The sequence below is a fragment of the Callorhinus ursinus genome, unplaced genomic scaffold, assembly GCF_003265705.2.
Source record: "Callorhinus ursinus isolate GAN/ISIS: 27379988/994484 unplaced genomic scaffold, GSC_fseal_2.0 scaffold142, whole genome shotgun sequence".
NCBI classification, from domain to species: Eukaryota; Metazoa; Chordata; class Mammalia; order Carnivora; family Otariidae; genus Callorhinus; species Callorhinus ursinus.
The window spans coordinates 14,129-36,555 of NW_027397204.1; the positions used below are offsets into that span (position 1 = coordinate 14,129).

Consider the following 22,427-nt stretch of genomic DNA (forward strand, 5'->3'; position numbering starts at 1 on the left):
GCACAACAATAAAAATATAACATGACCATGGACAATTTTTAGCCTTCCTACCCACCATTCAAACAATTCTCATGTTTAAGACACACACACACACACAATATTTTTTTTAATTTTAAAAGGTATACATTGAAATAGTAGTACTTGTTATCAAGTTTTTTTAATAAATTTTATTTTATTGGAGAAGGATCACAAATATTATTCAAGTCACATTTCATATGTATCTACTGGTACATTAAGTTGTATATCCATTTTAAGCTAACATTGTTGCTATAACTACATATTTTGTTTAAATGTATAATCTCTGAACGACCAGGAGCTTTCTCTTATGGCAATGACAACTAAAAGTCAACACAATTCAGAAATTCCATTTCATTCTGCATACCCTTCCTACCCCATCTGACCACAGGTAAATATTGAAGTTTTATATCAGGAGACTTTTTTACCATAAAAATGCTATAAATATTTTTTATTTTCTTTTTGCAGTAGCCCCAACACATTGGGCAGCATACTTCAGAAAGTAAGGGAAATAATGTGTAAGTCAAGGCAAGGGGAAAAGGGCCATAAAAGGGGCAGGGAGATTTATTACTCTTGGCTTCCTACATAGAAAAACAGAAAATAAAGTTACTCAATCTATTTAATACCCAGGGATAATCTCACCCATTGGACAGGATTAAAAACTTAGTCCATTCTAATGAGATAATCACTTCACACCCGTCAGAATGGCTAAAAACAAAAACACAAGAAACAACAGGTGTTGGCAAGAATGTGCAGAAAAAGGAACCCTCATGCACTGTTGGTGGGAATGCAAACTGCTGCAGGCACTGTGCAAAACACTATGGAGGTTCATCAAAAATTAAAAGGAGAACTGCCCTAAGACCCAATAATAATCACACTACTGGGTATTTATCCAAAAAATACAAAAACAGTTACTCAAAGGGATACATGCCCCGCTATGTTTATTGCAGCATTATTTACAATAGCCAAATTATGGAAGCAGCTCAAGTGTCCATCATCAACTGACGAATGGATACAGAAGAGGTGATACATACAATAGAATACTACTCAGCCATAAAAAAAGAATACAATCTTGTCATTTGCAACAACTTGGATGGAGCTAGAGAGTATAAGCTAAGTGATGTAAGTCTGAGAAAGACAAATACCAGCTGATCTCAATCATGTGGAATTTAAGAAATAAAACAAACGAGCAAAGTGGGGGGGGAGAGAAAGACAAACCAAGAAATAGACTCTTAACTCTAGAGAACAAACTGATAGTTACCAAAGAGAAGGTGGTTAGGGGGATGAGAGAAATAGGGGATGATGATTAAAAAGTACACTTATCATGATTAAAAAAAAAAAACCTCAGTCAATTAAACACACACACTTAAGAGTAGTGGAAAAACAAGACAAAGAAGAATAACACCCTAAGGTATACTTTAATGAGAGAAAAGAATAGGAGCATTATTAATTTGCCACTGATAATAATGGTACCCAACTGTTAAATGTCATCAAAACACATTATAAGAAGACTTTTTAATTAGGGGAATTTATTCATGGAGAAGGAACTTGAGATGGAATTGGAAAAACTCTCCCAGGTAGAGAAGAGAGAAGAAATGGCAGGTGAACAACTTGTTCCAAAAAAAAAAAACACAAATAAGGCAATGAAAGGTAAATGTGAGTTGTTATTACTGCTAATTAATGCAAGCAGATGGTATTATTATGAAAAAAGACTACAAAGTTCTCACTTGAACCAGAGGCCATGGGGAGCCACTGGCCCTATTCATAAGACCTGTAACAGAATGACCAGAATTTAGGAATTAGGGGCTGGAGACACTGGAATTAGAATGCTGGTTAGGAAACAGTAAGATCATCCCAAGTGTGAGAGGAGAAGGAGAGCATGTGAGAAAGGAGAAAATGTCAGTTGCCTAGACTCTTTAAACATCAATCTGCTTCTTCAGTGACTGACTGGCAGGCATAATCAATGCCTCAACAGAGTGCCATGAATTCGGTTTGCCTCCTCCAGCTGTAAGGAGTCAGGTGATTACTAAGCAGAAAGCAGAAAGTGGTTACTTCAGCCTGGTCCTAAAAATTACTTTTGGCTCAGACCTATGCCATGTGCATAAGTACACTCCTGCGTTTAAGAAAATTTGAACATGCGCTTCACACTTTCCGTGCTAAGACGACCAGTTGATTGATTGGGTTGTGTGGCTCAGAGAGAACTACTCACAAAGGCTCCTGTCTGATGTTTTGCCATCCTCAAGTATCAATCTGTTGGGGTTTTCTAAACCTGGGTTTTTGTCACCATAGTTGGCAGACCATCTTGGTGCAGCAAAAGAGCATCAGAAACCCAAGCATGAGCATTTCAAGAGACCCTCATAGGGAGACTAGGGATGTGGCTAATGGTGAAATATAGTGACTGGGAATGAGCTTCCTGCTCCCTCATCTTCCTGGTGCAGAACACTAAGACGTCTTTAGTGTTCTTGACTCATGATCTGACTGTAACAAAAATTTGGGGAGATGGAAAAAGATTGGAGTAAGTTTTGATGCCCTTGAAACAAAGGCCTGTCCTAGGGAAAGGAATTTGAAGAGTAGACCACAGAGTAAAACTAGTCACTGATTAAATCATGTTTAATATTGTGTCTGATGCATTCCAAAGGGCTTGTGAATTAGAAAACTCACGAAGGGCCTAAAACAGAATCACATGAACTCTACCACCTTCCTGGATGAGCCTAAAAATGAAACCAAGAACTCCACCCCTTTTGTAGTTCATGTAATAGATGGGGCGCAGTGTAAAGAAACAGACCCTAGGAACAAAGAAACTTGTATTTGAGACCCAGGTCCACCATTTACTGACAAGGCGATTCTGCTCATTTCATCTTTCTGGGCCACAATTTTCTTAGCTGTGAAACAAGCATTTTAACTATGCCTAATGCAAAGTCTTTCTAGGGAGGGGATCAGAGTGTTCTGTACACTGTAAGGAACTACAGAAATATTCCGTAGTCATTTTGACCACTCACTGAATACCACATTGTGGCATAATTCCCTTATTCCTCATTGCTCTTCATCAGAAGACTAGCGCTCTCATTCTGGGTAGAAAAGAGCTCACGGGTCTCTTGCTCCCTAACTTTCCCACTCCACACAAACTCTTGTCTTTGAAAAGATTCTTTTGTGTAAATATTTCACATTCCCTCCATTTATCCAGATCTCATTCTCAAACAAGCCACTATCATAAAGATTTTTTAGGACTCTTAATGGAAAGAAGAAATTATGGTTTGCAGCTGCAATCGGGGAAAACCGAACTACTAGGTAGAAGAGCTAGAAAGATACTGGCAGGCTATATCACCCCACCCTGTTGTGCGAAAGTTTAGTAAATTTCAGTCAGCTATTAACCAATAAGCATAGGAGAAGGAGGCTGTAAACAAAGAAACTAAGTGAAAAGGTATTTCAACTGTGAGGTATTTGTGTGCCCACTGGAGATAAATTCACCAGTGTATGACTTCTTTCCTACTATAGATTCTTTGGATAGTCAATAGACACCTTCTCAATAGTAAAGCAGACAAGATAGGAAAGCGACATTAAAATTGCTATCATATTATTTCTTTTAAGTATGTGCATATAATAATGTGTTTCATTAGGAACACATATAACTAGAAGAAGCAGGTAGAATAATGAATGTCACTGTCAAGAGCTCAGAATAAGTGTAAACTTTATTTCTAGATATCTGCAGTACTTCAAGTGATAAGAAAACATCTGTGCTTGCCATTGCTGAAAAAGCCACAGGCACTTGGAAAATCCATTTTGATTAGCTGTCTATACACAAATGAAGTAAATGCTAAATTGCAACTGCACTTTATGAAAATAAAGACACAATGTTTTCTCATCCAGGTTTACAGCCCCATAATGATCTGTAGGACTCAGATTTTTGCCAAGATTTCCCAGTAAAATTAAGAGGGCTTCCCTGAAATAAAAAATGAAAATAAAAACACCTCAGCCCTGGAAACAAAACAGCCAGATCAACCCATCTAGAACCCATTTATTTTGCCCTGGTCACCTCAACTCCCGTAACTTTCTAACAAACCGCACAGCCTTCGGAGAGATTTTTCTTTTACTGTTCCACTTTTCCTATTCCTTGAGTATTCGGCAGAAATATTCGACAGCCAAGCATGTCTCCCTGGAACCCCTCAACAATCTAGGGAAAGGAATCTGGCAAAGAGAATAAATTATAAACCACCAGAGGTAAAGTTTACATTTTTTACTACTCCTTAGCATCATTGTGGTAAGAAATTATGCAGCTTTAGCGAAGAAAAGCGTGAATAGTCCCACAAAGGAGGACTCCATCTGATCTAGTAAAAATTAAAAAAAAAAAAAAACAGGCTCTTCTACTGTTTCGCAATATATACAACTTTTAATATCTCAATCTCTAATTGGTGAAGTATTTTCTTTCTCTAGAGCACACGTAAGCCAAGAGTACCTTCTGATTGGCTAACTCTCAACAGCCCCTGCAAACCAATGGGAAAAGAAATTTTACCAAACAGAGACTATAATAACCCCTTCCTCAGACTGGCTTGAGAATTAGTTTCTTATTTAGTATGTCAGGTCGCGGCAAACAAGGCAGCAAGGCTCGCGCCAAGGCCAAGACGCGCTCGTCGCGGGCCGGCCTGCAGTTCCCGGTGGGCCGCGTCCACCGCCTGCTCCGCAAGGGCAACTACGCCGAGCGGGTCGGGGCCGGCGCGCCCGTGTACCTGGCGGCCGTGCTCGAGTACCTGACGGCCGAGATCCTGGAGCTGGCGGGCAACGCGGCGCGCGACAACAAGAAGACGCGCATCATCCCGCGCCACCTGCAGCTGGCCATCCGCAACGACGAGGAGCTCAACAAGCTGCTGGGCCGCGTCACCATCGCGCAGGGCGGCGTCCTGCCCAACATCCAGGCCGTGCTGCTGCCCAAGAAGACCGAGAGCCACCACAAGGCCAAGGGGAAGTGAAGCCTTTAAAACGGCGATTTCTATCCAAAATCCCAAGGCTCTTTTCAGAGCCACCTATTTGTCCTACGAGAACTGTGACCCGACTGGCTATAAGCTATTTCCGGCTGCGGCAGGGTGCGCGCCAAAACAGGACCCTGTCGCTTTAAGTGAAAGCGAGCCAATCCGTCGCCGGCGGCAAATTTTGAAAGATCTCTCCGTGGACTGACTGGTAACGAGTAAAACGAGCTGCATGCAGGTTCTAATATATAAACAAAATAATGGCTAAGTAAAATACTTACTAGTTACTAAGCTCTTTTGCCTGATAGTAGTGGGTGGCTCTGAAAAGAGCCTTTGAGATTTCCAAAGCAGGACATCCCGCTGTAATTTTTATTTCTTCTTAGGCGCAGCCTTCTTTGCCTTTGTCGCCTTAGGCTTGGCCGCTTTGGGCTTGGCTGCCTTGGGCTTCGGGGCTTTGGCCTTGGCTGGACTCTTGGCGGCCTTTTTGGGCTTGGCAGCCTTCGCCTTCTTCGGACTCTTGGCCACTTTCTTAGCGACAGCCGCTGCTGCGGGCTTCTTGGCCTTCTTGGGGGTCTTCTTGGCGCTCTTCTTGGGGGCGCTCGCCCCCGCGGCCTTCTTGGGTTTCTTGGCTGCCCCGGCCGTCTTCTTGGGCTTGGCCGCGCCCGCCTTCTTGGCTTTGGGCTTGGCTTCCCCCGAAACCGCCTTCCTGTTGAGCTTGAAGGAGCCCGAGGCGCCGGTGCCCTTGGTCTGCACCAGGGTGCCCTTGCTCACCAGGCTCTTGAGGCCCAGCTTGATGCGGCTGTTGTTCTTCTCCACGTCGTAGCCGGCGGCCGCGAGCGCCTTCTTGAGCGCGGCCAGGGACACGCCGCTGCGCTCCTTGGAGGCGGCGACGGCCTTGGTGATGAGCTCGGACACCGGGGGCCCGGACGCCTTGCGCTTGGCGGCAGCAACGCCCGTTTTCTTCGCCTTCTTCTTAACAGGCGTCTTCTCCGCAGGTGCGGGAGCAGCAGGAGGAACCGGCGCGGTCTCCGACATCTTCCTGCTTCGCCAACAAAGACCAAAAGTGCGCTCAAACTGTCCGAACGGCGTGCCTCGCAGACGGGCGGCTGGGGGTTTATATAGAGAGCGGCTGAGTGATGATTGGCTCCCTGCGCCGTGCGCAGCGCTGCTCAGAAGGGCTCCTCCGCTCCGCAGTGTGGCTGTGTTTCTTTCCTCTCAAAAAAGAAGAAAAACGTAAGAAATCTGGGCATGAAATAATTAGAGATTTGGGGGAAACGGATCCAAGAGTCCTCAGGCTTCATTCCTGCTTTATTTGCTATCCCTAGTTTCAAAGCCAGTACCCCGAAACTTTCCCCATTCCCCCAGCTCTCTTTAAAACTTGGCTCGCATTGAGACAACTTTCAGATTTTCCTTAAAAATGCTCTTTCTCTCTCTTTCCTTTGCACGTCTGTCTCCCAGGGCATTGTTCTGCACATTCGTTCCTTTGCAAGTTTATATAAATAAGCTCATTTTTACTCAAATATACAAGGAAAGACGCTTTTTTCGCGAGAGCAATAGCACAGCTCTCCCGCAGTTTGCACGAAGCCCTGGGAATTGGCACTGGGATAGCACATTCTACGTACAAGATGGATAACGATTTTTTTAATAGATTCATTTTTAAGTATTTGAGTGACCAGTGGGTAAACTGTGTTCGACCCCCGTGTTTTGGAGATTTAAACATTTTAGGAAGAATGGGGAATGAGGATGGATGCGCCATTCGTTTTCCACACAAAAAGTTCTAAATAGCAACTTTCCTAAAATAGTGGTAGAATAGATTTTTCAGACCTGGGACGGGCATTAGGGACCAACCACCAAATCTACAAGGAGCAAAAGGTAATCGTGAAGCTCTACAATGGTAGTTCTACCTCATTTTACCAGTTAGGAGCTGAAGAACACAAACTCATGTGTTTCTATCCCATCTCCTTAAAACTGTAAATTACTTAATGACACCCTGTCCATAAGATATGTTCCCTCCAATACTTAGCATAGAATTTTGTTTGTACATATTTCCTGTATTTCAAAATGATATTTAAAGTACAAATTTTATGTGACTCTTTTCCAGCTTCGCCAGTAAGGGACACAAGATTAGAAGGGACACGTTCTCATTTAAATCACTCTTTCTGAATTTTCATAATGTTCCCTGGGCTTTTTACTAACAGAATATGAAGTGGGCTGTCACAACCTCAATTATTTGGCGAAATATGTCCACCTAAGAAGTAGAACAAACATTTCACAGCCAACTGTGACCCACTTTACTGCTTTACTGTTGGTTTGCAACACAACAGAGCTAATGAAATTAGGTAAATATTGGATAATTAAGCACAAATTTAATATCTACTAAATAGTCAGATACTGAAATTAAACTCCATGCTTGTTAAAACAAATAAGCAAGAACAGTATTTTGGTGTTATGTCTCTTCTAACAAATACCCTTATTTCTTAAAAATTTTGTTATTCTGGTTTACATTCAATGGTAATTTAAGAATTTTCTCAAATAAATCCAAGATAAGATCATCATTTTTGAGGATGTCATCTCTCTACACTAACACTTAATTCCATAAAAGTCACTTGGCCTGTTTTTAAGTAGCCATTTATTGACTGGCACTGACTGAAACCAAGCCTCTGGGACTTGAGTCCATGTTAAAAACCAAACACAAATACTGTGTTTAGAGAGTACACTTATAGGACTGGATCTGCAGCATGCAGTTCTCCCTAAGCAGGCATTTCATGTGTGTCTAGAAGGGACCGTTTGTCATCCTCAGTAGCATCAATGTCAATAGCAATGGTCCCAGACATTACATAGGTCCTGTTCTTTTTCAGACCAGAGCCTATATTATCATCTAGACCTAAAGATAGAATTATAACTCAGATTTCTAAAAGTTTACCATTTTGGTCATCATTGTAGCCAAAACATCTGTTGTTGAAAACTCCTTGGAATTGTTCCCTAAGTTACATACACTCAATTTAAGATGGGTGACAGGATCCCACAGCGGATGTCACCATTCCATTCTTGTACAACTCTTACTGGTTTCCAGGGCTATTTAGGTTCTAAATAAGTAAGAAGACTTTGGGGCTATTTCCTTCACTGTGGGTAATCTCTGCCCTTCCTGGAGGGCAAGAATTGAGACTTGATTCCACCTGAAAAGTTCTTCCCCAGATGTTTATAGAAGGATGGGGCTTGGCTGCATATCCTTACTGCTATGGCCTGAGACCGAGGTACTTAGCCTCTCTGTACGTGTAGCATAAACAAGGTTCTGGAAAGCTGGCTCATCCCAAGGGACTGTGAACTTGAAAGGTTCCACCTATTACTTTGGTAAACCACGAAAATGTTGTGTTCCTTACTTTTGAGGCCTAAGTCTGTATACATTTTAAGACAATTGATTTTGCACTGGACTGAAACTTGCACCATTAATTTTATAGATATAAAAATAACTGAGAAAAAGCACAGTTGGATGAGTGATGGATAGCTCTCCTAGGAATTCATGTTCTCCCAATTTTGATGTCAACCTCCCTTTCATCACAGTAAACCACTCTGAAAGATCTAGGTAGCACTCACCAGGTCAGTCCATGGTGGCTGTACTTATGTGTTCCAAAATTCAGTGAATTTCAGAGTTTAAGAGAAAAGTGACTGTAAATACCCAAAAAGAGAGAAGGCAGCATAAGGGCTCTATAGCAGATAGAGCATTGTGTCGGAATCAGATGTGTTCAGAAGGGCCATGAAAAAGCACATCTATTTTAATTTCCTTTCAGATGGTCTCATCTAAGAGCACTCTCCCACTTGAAACTCCTCTCCAAAGATCTCATTTTATTTCCTATGAAGGGCAATACCGACATCAAACTTCCAATTTCCTTTTTGTATGTCCCTCTCTCTCTGTGATATCTGTTATACCCAGAGGTTGACTAATCGCTCTCATATTTCAAAAATACTCCAATCCTCACTTCCTGCAGTAAGCCTAATTTTCAAATATCCACCACACTCCCTCCCCAGTCTGCACTAGAAGTTCCTCAGAAGAAATTCACTGTCACAGAACAGCCCAATGTCACGTATGTGCAATGATGGAAGTGTTCTTTATCTGCACTGTCAAATAGACAGCCACTACCTACATGTTGCTATTTAGCAGTTAAATGTAGCTAGAGTGATGGAAGAAATGTTTGATTTGATTTCATTTTAATTACTGTACATTTAAATGAGTGCACGTGACTAGAGGCTGACGAGGGCAACACAGCTTTAAAACAATGTCTTGGGGCTTCTGGGGGGGTTCAGTCTGTTAAGCGTCTGCCTTTGCTTCGGGTCAGGATCGGGGACCCTGGGATCCAGCCACCCCCACCCCCCACCCCACCCGCCAATGAGCTTCCTGCGCAGCGGGGAGCCTGCTTCTCCCTCTCCCTCTACTCCTGCTCTCTCTCTCAAATAAATAATATCTTAAAAAAAAAAAAAAACCTCTTCTCAAACTTGAATGAGCATACCACCCACTTGGAAATACTATTAAAAATGCCATATCAATTCAGTAGACTTGGGGTCGGGCCTAAAATTCTGTGCATCTAACAAGCTCCCAGGTGAGGCTGAGGTTGTTGGAACACAGCTGCTGCACCCATTACTGCTGGATGGAAACTGGTAATCGGGGCCAATGTCTGACCCCTCACCCTGAGTTCACTTTTCTCTTCCTTCTTCTTAAGCTTTGAGTTCCTTAAAAGAACCTATATGATTGTCTTTGTAAACCGGTGTTTGTACATTGATCTTGGCATATACTAGACCCTAAGTTCTTGAATGAATGAACGAATCAGTGATTATTCTTTGATGCATGGAAGATCACTGGGTCCTAAGTCTGCAGGTAATGTAACTGAGCTAAATTTCAATAATGTCTGCCTAAAGGAAATCAATAATCGGCTGCCTGCCTATAGTGTAAGTACCAGCAGAGAAGGAATTTTTTAAATTACCTTTAATAGTACACAGAAGGGAGGCACTTATTGTGAATGTACAGAATGAGTAAATATTGGCATTTGTCTATTAAGCATATCAATGTATCATCTACGTATAGAATGTTAATTCTGCAACTCTTTTTACCTGGACAGTATTTCAGTTTATTAGCATTTATGTTTATTATTAATTCTGTTGATTTGCAAACTTTTACACAGCATGATGTATCTTCAGTTATTTTACTGACATAGATTAGTAGTAGGTGACAAGATCAGAAGACCTCAGTTCTACCCCAACAACATCACTTATTAGAACAGGATTAGGTCTCCAAGCCTGGAATTCTTCATCTCCACAATACAAATAGTGCTTTACAAATGTGGGGGTAGAGTTTGCTCCCCTTCCTAGAGTTTCCTTTTTATCAGGAATGCTGAAAACCACGTAAGTATATATGTCCTGCCAAAGGGGAATGTTCTGTGATCTGCCCCATTTAAATAAGTATTGTTAAAATTGTAAGCATTAATACTTGCATTTTTTAAAAGTCTTCACATTTAAAAATTACTTTTATTCTGTTATCCCTCGCTTTTATAGACAACCGTAGCGTCACTGCCTCCTTTTTATAAATGATAAAAGAGGTGAGGAGACTAATACAATATCAATGATCTGAGAGATCCCACAGGCACAGGACTAGTCGCAGAAACCAGCGATTCCGGCCTCTACAAGGAAAGGGGAGTCAGATGCGGCCCGCACTCCCCGCCCCCCTCCTGTCGCTAAGCCGGGGCCCCGCCGAGGAAGGTGGGAAGGGGCGGAGCGGAGGACTCGTTCCCGCCCCTAGCGCTTCAGTTTCCAAAAAGGTCCGCAAGAGTGGTATATAAAGGGCTGCAGGCCGAGCTCCGGGACTGCACTGTGACGGCTGCCTGCTGTTCGGCATGTCTGGCCGCGGCAAGGGCGGGAAGGGCCTGGGCAAGGGCGGCGCCAAGCGCCACCGCAAGGTGCTGCGCGACAACATCCAGGGCATCACCAAGCCCGCCATCCGGCGGCTGGCCCGGCGCGGCGGCGTCAAGCGCATCTCCGGCCTCATCTACGAGGAGACCCGCGGGGTGCTCAAGGTGTTCCTGGAGAACGTGATCCGGGACGCCGTCACCTACACGGAGCACGCCAAGCGCAAGACGGTCACGGCCATGGACGTGGTCTACGCGCTCAAGCGCCAGGGCCGCACCCTCTACGGCTTCGGGGGCTGAGCTTCGTCGCAAATCTGGGCGCTGCAGCCTCGCCGTCGTCCCCAAAGGCCCTTCTCAGGGCCACCCACTTGGTCACAGGAAGAGCTGTTTTCCGGAGGACAGAGGTAACACCTAATGCTTTGTCGCTGTTCCTTTTCTCGGACTCTGGCTGAACGGGCGCCCCGTTCCCCCGGCGGCTTCTGGAGACGCGCTCCGCGGCCGGTGGCGGTTGGCTAAGGTGGCGGCGCCCGGCGGACCCCGGAGAAGGAAGGCGTGCACCTTGCAGCCGCCGGGCTTGCCTCCTTCATGTGTTCTGTTCGCTCTGTCTTGGCCTTCCCACCTAGGACCTCATCCCTCCCTCCATTTCTCTGCCGGGCAGCCAGAAGAGGTGGCCTTCAGCCCACGCTCACCCAGCTATTGATGTTCTAAACGTTCTCCCTACTTGAAGACTTGGGTTTGCGTTCCTGGATGCCAGGGAAAGCACGCCCTTGTTGACCGTGGACAGTTTTCGTCTGTGTTGTGTTAAGCCCACAAGATACTGTCAATAGCTTTTTTTAACGAACTAGTGAGCTTTGTTGGCTGGCCTAATTTAACGGTAGTGCTGTAGCCCAGCGTTAAGTCTTCTTCTGGCTCCTTACTATCAATGTATATACCTGTCTCCACTTAATCCAGACCCCTATCAATTACTAGATCCTAACTATTATGTTAAATCTCCAAGAAATCTGGAGTATCCATGTCTCAGTCACTCTTCATGATTATCTGTTTTCTGTACCACTCACTAAAACACCTTTGCCATGGTTACCAGCGACCTAATTGCCAAGTCCTAAAGAACACTAGAACATCCATCTGCTGCAACTGATCTTCTTCATCCCTCCTCCCTTCGCAGTCTCTTCACAGGGTTTTTGGTACCTTTCGTCCTGACCCAGATCCTGTATTCTCCATGATTCTTCTCACTTTGCTTTTGGGGCCCTATTCCTCTGCTTGTAATTCTTCCCAGTGAACAAACTTGCAGTGTCTTCACATCAGTCCGTAGATCTTCCTTGAGTCCTCTCTTCCAGACTCTTCCAGAGATGGTGAGACATCCAGGCACCCAGGAAAAAACTGAGGATCAGCAGAACGGTAGCAGAAGGGGCCATCCCAAAATACACCACTTTGGCATAAGGATGATTTTGAGCTCAAGGCACTTGAAAAGCAGATGTAAGAATGGGGCTCTGACTTTCCCATTTCTCCCTGAAGGCAGATAACGGTCCCACGTGAAAGGAGTCATGTCTATATGAGAAGAATGCATCACTAGAAGTCATGCTGAGAGAAATCTATACAAACAGACCTTGTTAAAATAACCCTGTATCTCCTTTCGTCCCCTCCTATTTTTGTTGCTATTTCAAGATTATTATTCTTTGTTCAACCTAGCGTGTAAGCACTTAGGCCTAACCACTTTCAGGGGCTTCATGTTCCTGTGAAGACTCCCATGAGCACATAAAAATATTAAATAACATGTGTATGCTTTTCTCTTGTTACTCTGTTTTATGTCAATTTAATTCTTGGGCTCAGCCAGAGACCCTGAAAGGGTATTGGGACATTCTGCCTCTTGTACACAGCCTTCCAGCCCAATCCTCAAAGCCCTTCTGTGACTGCAGGTTCCTGCCAGATCTTTGCCTGCATCGTTCACCCCCCACCACCACCACCACAATCCCTCCACCTTGCTGCAGTCAGACACCTGAGTGATGTGCACATTTCATTATCTCATCTAGGCCAAACTACAAAAAATAAAAAGCCTTCACTGGTTCTCCTAACATCTGCAGAATAAAATCCAATTCTTGTGCTTTATGTGGCATCTGCTCACCTGCAGAATCTCCTCTTCCAGCCTGGCATCTGCTCACCTGCAGAATCTCCTCTTCCAGCCCGTCTCCCTCTCCACCACTGACTTCTCTAGGTGAATATACTTGTCATACTTGGAGCTTTCTTTTCCTCAGCAGTATCTTTTATATACACGTGTCTCCATCCTCAAAAAAAACTTCAACTTTTGGGGAGGTTTTATAAAAATGCTCTCAGGTTCTCTGGCTGGACCAAGTAAATGAGACTAAGAAAAGGCAGCCTAACCAGGAAAACAAACAGACGCTTACCATGTGCATCACATACACACGTAAAAGCCCTCGGCAATAAGGAACCCAAAGCAGAAGTTAGAGTTTGGGGTCTATGTACCTAATTTAGTAGGGGACAGGGAGGGAAGAAGGGCTCTTATGGAAAAGCAAATGACTTTTTGGAAAGATAAATGGGTCTAAAAGAATAGATGGCAGATATGATAGTTTATGACAAAGTCTGGGTGTGGTACCAACTTCTCATTTACAATGAGAGACGAATGTTGCTCCCAAGGAGGGGATGTAAAACAACTGAGTTATTTTTGAAAGGACCTGCTTTTAGGCGCAGAAAGATATCAGGAACTCAAATGCTTTCAGCCAGAATTAATTCTTATGCTTTGTATAAGTGTTTATATAAAGTGGCATATTTTGGGGTGGCAGATCCTGATCCCCTTCACTCCTTTAAGAATTTCCATCAGGAAAACTTCACCTGATTCTGCCGGACAAAATCAGTCCCTAGGACTTCCTGACATTCCAAAAGACATGCTCCACGCATGTACCTAACCCAGCATCAGCGTTCCCAATCCAACTTCAGAGCTACTACACAATTAAACAGCTCTCTAGATGCCTTGAAGGCTTCATTTTGCTATTCTCAGGACCAAGGTAATTACCAGCACCTAGTATTCACTTAGCAAATATTTGTGCAATGACTAGATGATTCAATGGAATGAATAAACTATCAAAGGTCACAAGTAAACTTTTATACAAATTCCTTTCCTTTAATAATTTTATCTGCTCCCCTAGAACTTTTTCCTCTCTTACCACTTTCTCTGACACAAATGTCAGGCTTGTGGCTACAAAGCACCATCGCAGACTTTCAGATACAGATTGTAAACTCTCAGTTTGGGATAAAAATAATTTAATGAGTCCCAATCTGCATGTATAAAATAAATATGCCTCCTGTTTCTTGTTCTCGCAGGCCTTTATTTTAAAGTCCACCTTTCAAAGAGGATAATTTTACCCAAAATTTTCTCACAAAAATGCCACTGTCATAGGCTCATATGTAATCAAAGTGAGCCAGATTTCTATCACTATTTAATGGAATAGTCATATGTTGCTATAGAATTCTTAAGCTTTATTTTGCTGGCATGAGATAAGAGAAAGAAAATAAAAGAGGGATTAGCAGGATTTTTTTTTAAAGATTTTAGTTATTTATTTGAGAGAGAGAGAATGAGAGACAGAGAGCATGAGAGGGAAGAGGGTCAGAGGGAGAAGCAGACTCCCTGCTGAGCAGGGAGCCCGATGTGGGACTTGATCCCGGGACTCCAGGATCATGACCTGAGCCGAAGGCAGTCGCTTAACCAACTGAGCCACCCAGGCGCCCAGGGTTTTTTGTTTTTTTTTTGGTTCATATTTGATTTAAGTGTGACGCCAAAAAAAACTATTTCTTGGGGTGCCTGGATGGCTCAGTTGGATGGGCATCCAATTCTTGATCTCAGCTTGGGTCTTGATCTCAGGGTCATGGGTTCAAGCCCCATGTTGGGCTCCACTCTGGGTGTGGAGCCTACTTGGAAAAAAAAAGAATGTTTCTTTAGTTCTGTAACTAGGCTTGATCTTTTCTACAATGTAAACTTTCCTAAAAATGTATGGTATTATGTTTTTAGCATATTCACTGATACAGTATGAAAAAGTTATTGCAACAGATCTTTTATGAAAATATTTGATCATCCAAATTAATCCAAATTTATTTACTCTGAGTGAAAATGGTATGTTTATTCAGAGTTCGTGACTGCACTTCCGAAGTTTGGATTTACCTATGTTTGTTGTGGGAAACAAAGGCAAAAGAACAGTTAAATCTCCTTACTACGTACAGCCCACTGACAAGTCCTTGAAACAGGCAGAGTGACCTTCCTCTGGGAGCTCAGCTGCCTTGATGTTAATACTTTACTAAGGGCAAAAGGCAATCCTAGCCGGACCTCCAGAATCCTGTAAGTCTACTTTAACACATAAAATTCCTTTGGAAACTTCCTTTGTCTCTACCCCCCCCCCAAAAGATACATGTTGGCCATCATCCTCCAAGCATATGACCCACTGATATACATCTGAAGAGTCCCGTGACTGAGTTGTTACTAAACAGTAATAAATGACCTTTTCCTAACAACAGCTAGGTCCTGGAGACTAGAGACTTACGCTGTCCCTAACCCCTCCCAACCTGAAAGTACGTAACAGGCTACGTACTCATGACCCCAGCGCATCTCTTTCCACCCACAGGTCCTGTCTGCGTGCTTTAAGAAAACCACTTTTTTTTTGCACCAAAGACGTCTCAACAATTCTTTCTTGGCCTCGCCTTCGAGCCCTAACATCTTTCCTACATCATATCCATTGATGTGGATTTTTAAAAATAGTATAGTATAATATATAGAAAATATCAAAGTACCATCTCATGTAATAAAAATATCACGTCATAAAATTTTAGTTTCAAGTATGTATGTTTTTGTTTTGTTTTGTTTTTATTGTGGAACTTGGAGTTTGCAAACTACGGATCCATTTGTTTCTTTCATGCATTTGTGCGGTTCCCACGTTAGAAGGGCTCCACATATCCCGGCTTCCGGGCTGCAACTGCCAGCCTCCCTGGCAGCTAAAATGGGGATGTGTGGCCAGGCTCCACGGATCAGCCTCACCTTGGAAAGACTTCTCTTCAAAGTTGCCGGACGGGACAGCAGAGGCCAGAGCCTCACTTCGCTGGGAGCGGGGCGGACAGAAGCGTCCAGGCTTTGATGGTGGAAGCAGCCCGTGGCGTCCAGGGGGTCGGGCGCCCGGGGCGCGGTAGGCCGGCTCCGCAGCATGCTTTCGGCTTTTGTCCCTGGGAGCGGCTTCAGGCCTGGTTCCACAGCCCCTCCCCAGGACGCGGGCCGTCTGTCTACCACTGAAAACATCACCTCTCAAGTTTGATCAGCCAGAGTCAGCCTTTCTTTTTGCAACTAAGCACTTGGAGTTTAAAAAAAAAAAAAAAGGTATTAAATGGTTTTAAATACTTTCTGGTAGAGTTTGTGTATTTTAGGTGCTTAAAGTTGCTTCCCAACAGTGATGTGTAAGGAAGGTAAAATTAGCAGGAGAAAAACAATACAAATTCTACTTTCCATGTGCACAGGAGTCTTCCCAAGAAAATGAAGACCCAAAGACGTGGCTAGGCCTGCGAACTTACAGCCTAGGTTGCATGAAGAGAGGAAATTATGGAACAGTGACTACAATGATATAGGGAAGCTGAAGGAAGGTAAGGGTTATTTTAATGAGATCCGTTTTTACAGATTTCTCTCCATCTCAGTTCGCGTCTCTGGTGAGAAGAATGTTCTTAACCTCCTGGTGCAGGTGGGGACACCTTTCACATGGGAATTTCATCTCCTGCTTTCTGGAAGGAAAAGGAAGTTCAGAGCACCCTTCTTGCATCGACTGTTTTTCAAGTGCCTTTAGCTGAAAATAATCAATATTCTGATTATCAAGTGCAATTGATTTGATCTTCGATATCGAAGTGGCATATACTGGGGTGTCATGCTCTGGACCCCCACAGTTGCAGAAAGGCTTCTTTCCTTGCTGTGGCCTTGGCAGACTGAATACCCTGGCCCAGCCCGCCCACAAAGATGCCCATGTCCTAATCCCCAGAGCCTGTGAGTATGTTAACTTACTGAAAAGGACTTTGCAGATGGGATGAAATGGAGGGTGTGGAGATGAGGGGATGATTTGAGATCATACAAGTGAGCCCCAGGCAACGCGAGGATCCTTATGAAAGGAGGCATGAGAGTCAGAGAAGTGACCGTGAAGAGACTGAAGCAATGTGCTTGGCTGACACAGGAAGGGGCTACGTGCCAAGGAATATGGGTGACCTCTAGAAGCTGAAAAGGGCAAAAAAAAAAAAATCCCTCTAGATCTTCAGAAAGAAATGCAGTCTTAAACAACTTCATTGTAGCCCCTTAGATGCATTTTGAACTTCTGACCTCCAGAAGTGAAAGCTTAATAAATTTCAGGGTTTTTTTCTTTTAAGCAACTAAATTTGTGTTAATTTGATAAAGCAGCCACAGGAAACAAATACAAGACTAATAATCTAATTGAAGTAGCCTTAACCTTCGTCATAGTGTGAAAATTTGACTTGAGATTTTACCTGGGAACTTAACCTACGTTTGCCATAGGAAAGCCTAGTTCCCAGAGTAAAAGGCATAATTATTTTATCTCTAAGATGCGCAGCTTGGATTCTTAATCAAATCAATACTTAATCTCCTATGTGACAAGCAATGAGGTGGACTCTGTTCCCAGATAGTAAAGATCATCGAGGCATCGTGGTGAAAAAACAATATATTGTATTGGTAAAAGTCCAGACAAGACCAATGGAATATAGTATAGAACCCAGAAACCCTCATACCTGGGAGCACTCAATATGGGGTAGAGAAGGCATAACAGACCTGCAAGGAACATAAGATGCCTTCTGGAAATGACACCTGCAAAGCTGGAGATCCACATGGAAAAACGAATGAAATTAAAACTTCACCCTGAGACGACTAAAGACTGAAACGTGAAAGGCAAAACATAAACTCCTAGAAAATAGCATAAGTAAATACCATCATGACCTTGGATTAGAGAAGGAAATTTGTAAAATAAGACAGGAAAAAGAAAAAAGGAAATAAAGTAAAAGATGGGTAAATGTGACTGTGTTAAACACAAGGGGTTCCGTTTATATAGGCAATCGTGTAAAGAGCAAAAATACAAGCCACGAAACCGAAAAAGATATAAAACTGACAGAGTGCTAGGATCCAGAATATAAATCAATACCTATTTAAATCAATTTAAAAAGGTTGGGGGGGGGATGGTATAGAAACTGACCAAAAACTTGTTCAGGAACTTCACAAATGAGAAAAACCAAATGACAGACAAATATGTTACATATATGTGGCACAGGGGCACCTGGGTGGCTCAGTGGGTTAAGCGTCTGCCTCCTGATTTCAGCTCAGGTCTTGATCTCAGGATCCAGCCCTGCATCTGGCTCCATGCTCAGCGGGGAGTCTACTTGAGATCCTATCCCTCTGCCTCTCCTCTCCTCACACTGTCTCAAATGAAAAAAAAAAATATATATATATATATATATATATATGCGGAACAGAAGAGAAAGTCACAACATGGATCATCCCTATGTGACCGCCCCATCTTCCGACTGCAGGGGTCCCGTTCTAGCCTAACCAGAATCACATGCCCTAAGGGAGCAGCTAATCCCCAAATTGTTGGCAGGAGGACAAATGTGCTATTAAGAGAAAAAGGTAGAGCAGGGATAAATGGATAACTGTTGAACATAAAGCTAGAGATGAAAGACCATGGACTTTTGGTCCTCTAGGCCCTGGAATGATTCCCTGCATTTAACTTTCTCAGTATTTAATCTCGGAGAGTTTGCTTAACTTCTCAGCCTCACTTTCTTGTCTCTAGGTGGGGGCATAGGCTCTGGACAGGCTGTTATGAAGATAAACTGAGACCAGACAGACAGAACAAGTCTTGTACTCCCAGCATAAGTGAATCAGATCATTGCACAAAAGACTTACAGGCCCCAATTGGCATCAATTCAAAACGACATGGCACAGTCTGAATGTTGTATATAAACAATTAAGAACCTACAATAGTCATTGCTGTGAAATCCCGGGCTTTTTATTAGGTAAATTGTTTCAGATAATAAGGCTTTCTTTGGCGTGGAATGCTTGGTCACAGTAACTCGCACTTTTATTATACTTTAAAGTTCAGAATGTGTACGCAAAGTATCTAATCGGGTCCTCACAACAACATTGTGAGGTAGGTAGGGTGATCTATCCTCTTTCTACAGGCGTTCAGACATGAAGTGACTTGTACAAATTCACTCAGGTAACAGCTATCCTCTGTGGCTCGGATTACTCCTCGGAAACAGACCCAGGATGCCACTCTAAAGAGGAGACATTGATTTAATGCCACTGATATAAAAGAAGATACAGAATGAATTAGTACATCATTCTTGTCACAACAGTGGGGGGACCAAGGTTCCTGGAAGACAGACACAGTTTCTTTTATTTTTTTTTTAATGTTTTTATTTATTTATTTGAGAGAGAGCACATGAGCTGGGGCAGAGGGAGAGGGAGAAGCAGACTCCCTACCGAGCAGGGAGCCCGATGCAGGGCTCGATCCCAGGACCCTGGGACCATGACCTGAGCCGAAGGCAGACGCTTAACTGACTGAGCCACCCAGGTGCCGCTGATACAGTCTTTTATTTATTTATTTATTTTTTTAGGTTTTTTAAAAATTTATTTTTTAAAAGTTAACATGTGCATAAAAGGAAACTGGAAAACACAAGAAGCAAAGAACAAAGTCATCCATAATCACAAGCAGTTTACAGTCTGACTTCTAGGTCCCATGTGTGTATCTACAGAAGTAAGCATTTTAATGTAATTAAGATCGTACAGTTATGTATCATGCTTTTTTATCACATTTATCATTTCAAAGTCCCCAAACTTTGAGTATTTTGATAACCAAGAATTTACTACACCAATTCCATCTGAAAGAAAAAAAAATGTAATCCTGCCTTTCTTGGCTACAAAAATTTCATAAAAGACAAAAATGGCAATAGGCCTCTAGATAAAGATATTGGCAGAGTTACAATTAAAATACTGTCTTTTAAAAGGAGACAAAAGAACTTGTCAACTGGTAGACAGCATTGTTGAGGGGTAAAGGGCGCAATAGGTCTAAGGATTCGTCGGCCCTCCAAGTAAAACAATCCTAGAGTGAAAATCCGTGTCTCTCTGCACTGTCCCCTCACCACACCTCCACCATCGCTGAAGGCCGATGCGGCTCTTGCCCGGCCGTCGGCAGCGGCCTTCACACTGCTCTGCACTACACGCACTCCGACCTCCACTAAGGGACAGACATAGCTTCTCCAGAGTAAATCTTCTGACACATGAAACCTAACCAGATCAGGTTCCTCCTCTGTGTGAATAAAATTCAAAAGCCTTGTCAGCATCTGCAGGATCCCATAAGCCACGGTCCCTGACTACCTTGAGTTTCTTTCTTTCACAGTACTGTTCACCATCTGAAATTACCATCTCTGTGCACTTGGGTATTGTCCGTCTCCTCTCACAAGTGCCCAGCACAGCACCTGACATGTGGTGGGTGCTCCAGACATCTGGTGTGCACTGAATAAAAGTGAAGGTAATATCCCTAGAGAAGACCCCACTCCTTTGCCTCTTAACGTCTCCTGCCTGCAATGTTGTGATCACAGTATGATCAAGTCCCTCACCAAGAATATTAGTGTAGCATACACAGCAGTGAAGAGGAAAACCATCAGCTTTGGAGAAACACAAGTTTTAAATCCTTACGATTAGTCTGATTCAACCACAATGTATAAACAAATGGATGGTTACCAGCTAAACAGACATTTAGTAAAAAGACCACAGGCTTCCCTCAGAAAACCCAACAAGGTGACCTTAGACAAGTCACTTAATCTCTCTCGACAGCTCTTGTAAAAAGTCCTCCACTCTTGGAGGCCACAACTCTAGACGTCACATCCATGTTAGTTTTATACATTAGCATTCTTACTTAGAAATTAATTGGAGTGAGGTTTGAATTGAGCACATTCCCCCAAGGGCTTAAGCACTTGTTGAGAAACTAAAACAAAATCAATGATGAGGCTAAAAAGCCTGACAATCATTCTGGCCTATTACAGAGGTAAGTTCTGTATCTGAAAGACCTACCTGCATGCCATGGCAAACATTTATTTACCAAACATTTGCTCTTCCCATCTTCTATAAGTTGTCTTCCTTCCCGTTGAAGCCCCAGATCCCAGCCCGCTTCCCCTTAGCTCAGGATGACATGTATAAACCTCGATTACCTGACTGCCGGGGAATCTTATTTTTATGGGGCTCCTGTATGTACGAAATTTGTTGTGCTTCTGTTATTCTGTCTTATGGAAGTTCAAATATTCGACCAGCCAAAAAACTAGAGAAGAAGGGAAAAGTCTGCTCTGGGAAGTGTGTAACCCAAGGGTTCGGGGAATTCACTTTGGTCTATAGAGGGGAGCTACAGAAATCATAGAGAGGAGGATAAAGCCTCCAGGGGGTGGAAAAGCCAGGTAGCCATTCCACTGACTGATGTGAGTGCTGCCAAGTTAGCAAATGGCAGGTGGAAAGGCAGAGAACAGAGGGTCCCACGGGTGCTGCATGTCCTGGAGACCTAAGCTGATCGTGCACTTGTCCGCAGAGTGGCCACACTCTCCCGACCATGGTAGGAGATAAAAGAGCCCTATTGTGATTCAGAACTCTCCTTTTCTCTATTCCCTTGGAGAACAGAAAATTCTTTGGGGTATTAGAAGTAAAACATAAGAGAAAAAAAATTCATTTAAAATTGTTGGTGATCACCATCTATCCCTCACATGGGTTAAACTAAGGTTTAGAGATAAGAACTCAACTCTCAAAAACACTGTGTAATACTCTAAACCACTAGTGTAGAGATTTATTAGTTTTTATACTTTCCAAAGTGTTACACTTTCCAAGATCTCAGACCAGAAAACAGAGAAGCCAAGATTCAAGCGATGTCTGTTTGACTCCAAAACCCTCCCAACAACCCTGTTGGGAAGGTGTCATCACCCCCATTTTACAGATGAGGTCACTGAGGCACAGAGAGCTTATGTGACTTATTACACAATTCGTAAGTGTTGGAGCCATAATTCTAAGCCAGTCACTCTGGCCCTAGTCTGCTGTTTAAACCCTGCCATATTATATAAGGGCCCAAAATATTCTGGGGCCTATGGGAAAGTGGATTGAAAAGCTTGGCTTTGATGGAAAAACTAAAGTAACTGGGAAAATGTATATCCTAGAAAGGATTTTGTTTCTAAGAAATGGAGCCAAAACGTATAGATCTGTTTGTTTGGAGGCAGCAAAGTGCCAAAGTTATGCAATGGGTTGCTAGTGGGTGAGCAGCCCGGCTAAATCCTTACCAATAAATCCTGTGCAAGTGTGTCCGAAACATAGTCTGTTCATATTAAAATACATGTGCAGGGGCGCCTGGGTGGTTCAGTTGGTTAAGTGTCTGACTTGGGCTCAGGTCATGATCTCAGGGTCCTGGGATGGAGCCCCACCTTGTGCTCCCCATTCAGCAGGGAGTCTGCTTCTCCCTCTCCTTCTGCCCCTTCACCTGCTTGTGCTTTC

At 43.2% G+C, this 22,427-nt stretch overlaps 3 protein-coding genes across 3 annotated transcripts; 2 read left to right on the forward strand and 1 right to left on the reverse strand.

Annotated features, from left to right (window-relative positions):
- Window positions 1-141: 141 nt before the first annotated feature.
- LOC112838325 (histone H1.3) lies at window positions 142-6,011 on the reverse strand. The gene has a single exon (XM_073890347.1). It carries the CDS (start codon window positions 6,009-6,011, stop codon window positions 5,346-5,348), a length of 666 nt encoding a protein of 221 aa, XP_073746448.1. The 3' UTR covers window positions 142-5,345.
- On the forward strand, window positions 4,587-4,979 carry LOC112838335 (histone H2A type 1-E-like). Its single transcript, XM_025891184.2, has one exon. It carries the CDS (start codon window positions 4,587-4,589, stop codon window positions 4,977-4,979), a length of 393 nt encoding a protein of 130 aa, XP_025746969.1.
- On the forward strand, window positions 6,000-14,561 carry LOC112838220 (histone H4). The gene is made up of 2 exons (XM_073890349.1): window positions 6,000-6,209; window positions 10,521-14,561. Exon 2 carries the CDS (start codon window positions 10,859-10,861, stop codon window positions 11,168-11,170), a length of 312 nt encoding a protein of 103 aa, XP_073746450.1. The 5' UTR covers window positions 6,000-6,209; window positions 10,521-10,858; the 3' UTR covers window positions 11,171-14,561.
- Window positions 14,562-22,427: the final 7,866 nt, after the last annotated feature.

Coding starts and splice junctions, on each gene's coding strand:
- LOC112838220 (XM_073890349.1), top strand. CDS start 10,859: ATGTCTGGCCGCGGCAAGGGCGGGAAGGGCCTGGGCAAGGGCGGCGCC.
- LOC112838325 (XM_073890347.1), bottom strand. CDS start 6,011: ATGTCGGAGACCGCGCCGGTTCCTCCTGCTGCTCCCGCACCTGCGGAG.
- LOC112838335 (XM_025891184.2), top strand. CDS start 4,587: ATGTCAGGTCGCGGCAAACAAGGCAGCAAGGCTCGCGCCAAGGCCAAG.